At 55.0% G+C, this 5314-nt stretch overlaps 4 protein-coding genes across 12 annotated transcripts; 2 read left to right on the top strand and 2 right to left on the bottom strand.

Moving 5' to 3' along the window:
* Positions 1 to 400: 400 nt before the first annotated feature.
* Positions 401 to 1474, bottom strand: H310_13382. 2 transcript variants are annotated; one of them, XM_008880864.1, is made up of 5 exons: positions 1333 to 1474; positions 1150 to 1246; positions 986 to 1090; positions 751 to 936; positions 401 to 704 (listed from the first exon to the last, which is right to left on the bottom strand). In XM_008880864.1, the coding sequence occupies exons 1-5, from the start codon at positions 1449 to 1451 to the stop codon at positions 486 to 488; spliced, it is 726 nt and encodes a 241-aa protein (XP_008879086.1). In that variant the 5' UTR covers positions 1452 to 1474; the 3' UTR covers positions 401 to 485. The 2 variants fall into 2 exon arrangements, with proteins under 2 accessions (XP_008879086.1, XP_008879087.1); XM_008880865.1 differs by having other exon boundaries at positions 401 to 679.
* Positions 1475 to 1688: 214 nt separating this feature from the next.
* Positions 1689 to 2570, top strand: H310_13381 (hypothetical protein). 6 transcript variants are annotated; one of them, XM_008880858.1, is made up of 4 exons: positions 1689 to 1947; positions 1997 to 2073; positions 2122 to 2227; positions 2277 to 2570. In XM_008880858.1, exons 1-4 carry the CDS (start codon positions 1719 to 1721, stop codon positions 2333 to 2335), a joined length of 471 nt encoding a protein of 156 aa, XP_008879080.1. In that variant the 5' UTR covers positions 1689 to 1718; the 3' UTR covers positions 2336 to 2570. The 6 variants fall into 6 exon arrangements, with proteins under 6 accessions (XP_008879080.1, XP_008879081.1, XP_008879085.1 ...); XM_008880859.1 differs by having other exon boundaries at positions 2122 to 2570; XM_008880863.1 differs by having other exon boundaries at positions 1997 to 2227.
* On the bottom strand, positions 1703 to 4559 carry H310_13380 (hypothetical protein). 3 transcript variants are annotated; one of them, XM_008880857.1, is made up of 11 exons: positions 4063 to 4559; positions 3835 to 4021; positions 3737 to 3780; positions 3614 to 3675; positions 3393 to 3516; positions 3214 to 3347; positions 3109 to 3160; positions 2909 to 3058; positions 2544 to 2836; positions 1952 to 2500; positions 1703 to 1896 (listed from the first exon to the last, which is right to left on the bottom strand). In XM_008880857.1, exons 1-9 carry the CDS (start codon positions 4340 to 4342, stop codon positions 2667 to 2669), a joined length of 1203 nt encoding a protein of 400 aa, XP_008879079.1. In that variant the 5' UTR covers positions 4343 to 4559; the 3' UTR covers positions 1703 to 1896; positions 1952 to 2500; positions 2544 to 2666. The 3 variants fall into 3 exon arrangements, with proteins under 3 accessions (XP_008879079.1, XP_008879078.1, XP_008879077.1); XM_008880856.1 differs by having other exon boundaries at positions 1703 to 2500; XM_008880855.1 differs by having other exon boundaries at positions 1703 to 2836.
* Positions 4560 to 4791: 232 nt separating this feature from the next.
* Positions 4792 to 5180, top strand: H310_13379 (hypothetical protein; the record flags this gene model as incomplete). Its single annotated transcript, XM_008880854.1, has 2 exons — positions 4792 to 5116; positions 5167 to 5180. 2 exons carry the CDS (start codon positions 4792 to 4794, stop codon positions 5178 to 5180), a joined length of 339 nt encoding a protein of 112 aa, XP_008879076.1.
* Between the last annotated feature and the right edge of the window lie 134 nt (positions 5181 to 5314).

Here is a 5314-nt window from a genome sequence, read left to right as displayed (position 1 = left end):
TTCATGCCAAAGTCAGCATGGCCGCCGCCGACCGTTCATCTTTTGGGGCGCAGTCACCAGCATCATGGCGTATGTGCTGCTCATGTTTGCCTCCGACCTTTGCAACTCTCAAGTCGGACGTGGGGTGTCGTCAGAGCAACTTTTTTTCTCGCAAGCCACAAATTTTGAGCGTATATTTATGTCGCGCCCAGCACATCCGGGGACCGTGCTGCTTGCTGCGGTGGTGTAACATGCGCCTGCCTGACATGGTCTGCCCAGCGATGGTATCTGCACCGACCGAGAAGGTGCTGGCACTATCGTACAATGAGACGCTGCCAGCTTGAAGCTTGTCAAGGGCAACCGAACGAATCGATGGTGGGTTGTGGTTGGCGGAGAGCAGGCTCCTTTGTGCACGATTGGTCCAGAAAGACTAGCGTGGAGTTGCTTTCAAGGAGATTGTTTGGTGGAGGGTCCATAGGGGTGTTAATAAATAGGTCTGCAACGTATCACGATGGTGACTTGGTCTGGCACATGGCACAGACATGGCTGAGGCTCACGTTCAGGTATGTGCAAGCTGCGCATGTCCATCGTTTCTTGGAAGGCGGTACTTGGGGGGGGGCATTCGACCGTTTCTGCGACGGTCGGCTCTTCTTGAGGAGGCCCTTGCGTGTGGCTGGAGTCGAGTGCCGGGGTGCTGAGCCTGTGGCAAAGATCGAGTACACAGGCTATTCATACAATGCGTTCACCTTAAACATACGCAAGGGTGCGTACCAGTGGTGGCGGTGTCCAGGACTGTGCCACTGGTGCGTCGTTGAATGGGGAGACCAGCGTGGCCTCGGACTCGAGGAAACGCAGAGTAGCTGCGAGTTGTTCCTGTTCTCTTTCGCGTCGCTCTCGTTCGACTTCAGACTTGCACTGCTCATAGTACAAGTAAAGTTCGCCCGGGACTGCTGAGTTCTAGCCATGACAGTTCAGCAACGGTCCAGCAGCGCTGATGGCGTCGTACAGTTGGTCGGGATCCATAGTCTCCATCGACGCTTTCAAATGTGACTGCGCTAAGGTCCATGTTCTTGACCTTGGCTTGAATCTCAGCCCACAATGCTTCGTCCACCTGGTTGTTGTGGAATAGTCAGATGCCAGCATCACACTGACGCATTGAATGGAACACACCTTTTTCGACTGCCGCCGAGCAAAGCTAACGATGCGTTTACGACAAAATGCACAGTTGGTCGACGTGAGGTCCACTGCACGCTCAAAGCATGTCAGACTAGGTTGAGAGCGATGAGATTCCAATTCTCCCGTTAGGGAAGTATAAATCTACACGGATGACTCACTCGGGAAGGATGGCCTTACCAAAGATGCTTTCGGCAACATGGAAGTTGCACAGGAGACACCAGTAGATCCAAGCACAGCGGGCATTGGTACCGCGACGGCAAGCAGTTCCGTTCACAAGTGGGGGCCGCGGTCGCCATAATTCCCGCTGTGGAAGTCAGAGCTGGCGGCGAAATTCGACCAATCACGTGCTTGAAGGTTCCCAGAATAAAATTGCATACAAGGAGCTCGCAATAATTTGGATTCCCAAATTTAAAACTATTATTAAATACCATCTGGATCATGGTATTTTCGAATCGGGTGTAGAACAGGTCAGAGTCTTTTAAAACTTCTTTTAATCGACAAGAGCATCCGGATATTTATACGGTTTTTCCCCCGTTCCATGTCCACAACAAGACAAGACCAAGATGAGTTCTGGGATCCTTGCCGCGTGCCTACGCACGACGGGACTACCGCTCATGGGCGTCATCGCGGCAGCCATCTACTACTACGACATGACGAAAAATGTGGTAGCCTTCATGCAAGTGTATGGATGGTTCGTTGTCTTGGGCTGTGTGGGCCTTTTCTACTTGGATCACTTGTTCGCTATTGAACTGGCGAAGTGGGACCGCCAACAGTCTCTGAATGCGGCCAACGGTACCGTGGATGCTTTCGATCATATCCTCGACCTGCCATGTCGTTGTAGCACCGGAACGGGTGCAGATTCTTGAGGTGGAAGCGCGCCGAGCCAGGGAGTTGCAGCAAGCCAAGCTGGAAGCAGAGGTCTGTCCGCGATAGACCCAGTCAACTCCTTATCATCGTGACGTGCAGATCAAGGCGAAGCAAGCACAAGCCGCACTGAAAAAGAAAGCCCAACCATCGCCTGCCAAGCCGCCGTCGACAAACACGACCACTCGTGAGTACAATATGCTTGACGGTACATGAAGTCCTTGCTGTGACATCTTGTCGAGTCATGCATATCCAAGGGGCGGGAAGCTTCGCTCGATATCAGCCGTCGGGCTTTCAACGCCCCCGTGGTGGATGACGCTAACTTGCTGAATTCACCGCACTTGCGGGGGAAGCGATGGGCGACCGAATGACGTGGCACTGCAAAAAGACGTGAGTCTCGTGGTGCTGCCGAGACATGCCCTGCATCTACCAACGATTGGAACAAACGCCCGTTGGCTGAATCCCCGCACGTGTTGTGCACCTAGGTGTGGCTCAAATATTGTATTGAATTCGCCGAGAATTACCCCTGCTAATCATGTCCCATCACTTCATCCCACGGGAGCCGCGAGCTGGTGCGGTGGAATTATCTCGCGGAAGAACGCCAGGTGTGCACTTCGCGTCGTCCACACAGCGCTTGCTTATCGCACTCATAGCGCCAAGGTGTGGTCTCGGCCACAACTCACTTGGTGGGCTGCTTGGTTGGTGGGAAGCTTGACTTGGACGGGGGTGTTTCGAGATGCCGCGATGCTTTCAAGCTGATCGCCACGGCCGAGTTGGCCACTGCGGCCTCGTCCAAATACCCACAAACTACCGTGGGCTGCACACGCATACAAGTCAGGGCATTCATGCCAACCTTGCGTGAAGGTCATGGGAGTGCGAGCTTGCTTACCAGAAGTACACACTGTGTGGCCGCCGCCGCACGCGACGTGGACAATGCCGAGGCCATCCAGCTCCGAGATCTTTCGTGGAATGTTTTGGTCGTCTGGAGTGCCAAGCCCGAGTTGGCCGTCCTTGCCAAGGCCCCACGTGAATACCTCGCCTGCATGGGGGCGTCATGCGCTTCCCAGTCATTCATCCCCAACGGCGTACCCGACGCAGTCAACGCAGCGCTGTGGTACTCGCCAGCCGCAACTTGAACGACCTGACCATGCTCGTTAAATTCGTTGACTGGAAAATCCAACAAATGGTACGTACTTGAAGGCCGTTCAGCGCCGTCACGGGCAACGGCGTGCGCTGGTATCGCATGGAGCCTGCCACTCCCAACTGACCATAGTCGTTCGCACCCCACGCATACACCACGCCTTCCTTTGTCAAGGCCAGAGTGTACTCTAGTCAACGGTTATGGGGTCATTCGAAGTGGTAGACGAGCATACCACGCCCGCATGCTGCCTGCACGACAGTCTCCTTTGCCAGTGCAGATACCACTTTGGGTCGATCAACGTTCGATCGATCTCCATGACCGAGAGCTCCTTCATGACCAAGCCCCCACGCATACATCTACCACGTCGCCATGAGTGCTCCGAGTCGTCATGGCGTCGAAGCAAACTCTCACGATTCAAACGGCAGACAGTTGCAACCTTGGTTGAATTCGTACCTGGCCATCGTTCGTGATAGCTACCGAGTGCTGGCGTCCGCAAGCGACGGCTTGGACTTTGCCTAGAGCACAGAGAAAGCACCTCAGCAGCACCGCATGCATTGCCACGACTTGTTGAGCTACCGCGCAGCTCAACTACTTCATTCGGGAAGCCGCGGCGGTCGTTCCTACGAATAGCTATCAGATCCTACAGCACTTGATGCACTGATAGGAATTCGTACGCATGACCGAGTTGAGGACTGCCATGGCGGCCCCACGAGAACAGTCGACAGTCGGTCGTAAGCGCCATCATGTGGTACTCCCCGATCACCACCTTTTCAAACAAGACGTTGGGCACATGCAGCAGCTGCGGAGTTGACACGTTTGGCGTGTCGATGGCATCGCCGTGGCCGAGGCGAGCACTCCCGCCTACGCTGATGCCATGACACTCGTACGTGGGACATGCGTACCTGCGCCAAACGTGTACACATGGCCATCTGTCGTTACAATGGCAGACGAATTCCCACCGCACGCGACGGACCGCGGCGCAGGGTCCAGTTTGACGGGCGTGGGGGTCGGCAGATCCACTTCGTGGCCTTGCCCCAATTGCCCAAACCCATTCGAGCCCCAGCTAAACGCGCGGCCCTTCGAAGGCGGTGGTGGGGCACTTTTATTGTATGCACAGGACGTAGCCGCGGCGGCCATCAACGGCATCGTAACACTTCGCACGGCGGAGCGGAACATCCCCATGACGATCGTGTGTGGTTCTGGTGGCGAACTTTATCCGGTCAATTGGATAATCCGGACAAGTCTGGCACTTGATCGGAGACCAGGTCGGTCGAGGCAAGGATGGGCTGGCGACGGCCACCAGCAAAGCCTCCGGAGGGGAGCGTCATGGGTGAGCAGGAAGCTGCGTCCTGTTGAGGATGTTGACACACGACAACGGCCACGACGACCCTGGAAAACCAACCCACTTGAACAAAGCACGAACCCCGACGACACCATGAACGACAACCTGTTCACAGCCAAAGGTTGCTGTGGAGATACATGTAGAACGATAGATGAAGAGCGCAGACCAATCGCGCTCGCTGGATGATTAGAAGGATTAGGACGATAGCAGTCTAACCCACAATGCACTTCGGAATTCACATCGGCTTCAACAGCCAAGTCGCTCGACCTCAGCACAAGTGCAACAGGTTATGAGCCCAAGCATGTCGAGCATCAAGTCGCCCACCATCCTACTCAACGAGAGCAACTGGAATCAATGGCGGACTTACATCCGAGGCCGGCTCCTCACCAAAGGCATTTGGTACGTCATGGAGGGGATGTCGAAAAACAAAACACGGAGCGGGGAGACGAAAGACGACGCACGCGATCGATACTTGTCGGACTCCAATAAGGCCTACGGGATCATCATCGAAGGAATCGAGGCCAACCAGTACCAATACATCGAGGATGCTCAATTGGCCACAGAGGCGTTCACCGCCCTGTCCAACCACCACGAACCGAAATCGCAAATTGACCGTCTCGCACTTGCCTCTGAGTACCATGGATTGAATTGGAACGACAAGCAGGAGACGCTACCTGAGTTTCTCGAGCGCTACGACGTCATTTTGCGTAAACTTCGCGAGGCGAAAAGCGGGATCCCCGTCGACCTCGCCGTGGAACGCCTGCTGTACCTGATGCCATGGCAATTGAGGCACATTTCCCACCAAGTGTTGG

This window comes from Aphanomyces invadans (genome assembly GCF_000520115.1).
Source record: "Aphanomyces invadans strain NJM9701 unplaced genomic scaffold supercont1.50, whole genome shotgun sequence".
Lineage (NCBI taxonomy): Eukaryota > Oomycota > Saprolegniomycetes > Saprolegniales > Verrucalvaceae > Aphanomyces > Aphanomyces invadans.
The sequence above is the reverse complement of the archived record's forward strand: the minus strand, read 5'-3'. Positions and strand labels throughout refer to the sequence as shown.

Excerpts from the sequence above, each read along its gene's own strand:
- H310_13382 (XM_008880864.1), bottom strand. The coding sequence starts at position 1,451 with ATGGCGACCGCGGCCCCCACTTGTGAACGGAACTGCTTGCCGTCGCGG. Across the intron at positions 937-985 it reads ACTATGGATCCCGACCAACT|AACTCAGCAGTCCCGGGCGA; the intron begins GTACGACGCCAT and ends TGTCATGGCTAG. Across the intron at positions 705-750 it reads CCTGGACACCGCCACCACTG|CCTGTGTACTCGATCTTTGC; the intron begins GTACGCACCCTT and ends TTGTATGAATAG.
- H310_13381 (XM_008880858.1), top strand. The coding sequence starts at position 1,719 with ATGAGTTCTGGGATCCTTGCCGCGTGCCTACGCACGACGGGACTACCG. Across the intron at positions 1,948-1,996 it reads GTCTCTGAATGCGGCCAACG|CACCGGAACGGGTGCAGATT; the intron begins GTACCGTGGATG and ends ATGTCGTTGTAG. Across the intron at positions 2,074-2,121 it reads AAGCCAAGCTGGAAGCAGAG|ATCAAGGCGAAGCAAGCACA; the intron begins GTCTGTCCGCGA and ends CGTGACGTGCAG.
- H310_13380 (XM_008880855.1), bottom strand. The coding sequence starts at position 4,342 with ATGGGGATGTTCCGCTCCGCCGTGCGAAGTGTTACGATGCCGTTGATG. Across the intron at positions 3,517-3,613 it reads CTATCACGAACGATGGCCAG|ATGTATGCGTGGGGGCTTGG; the intron begins GTACGAATTCAA and ends GCGACGTGGTAG. Across the intron at positions 3,059-3,108 it reads CGCTGCGTTGACTGCGTCGG|GCGAGGTATTCACGTGGGGC; the intron begins GTACGCCGTTGG and ends GCCCCCATGCAG.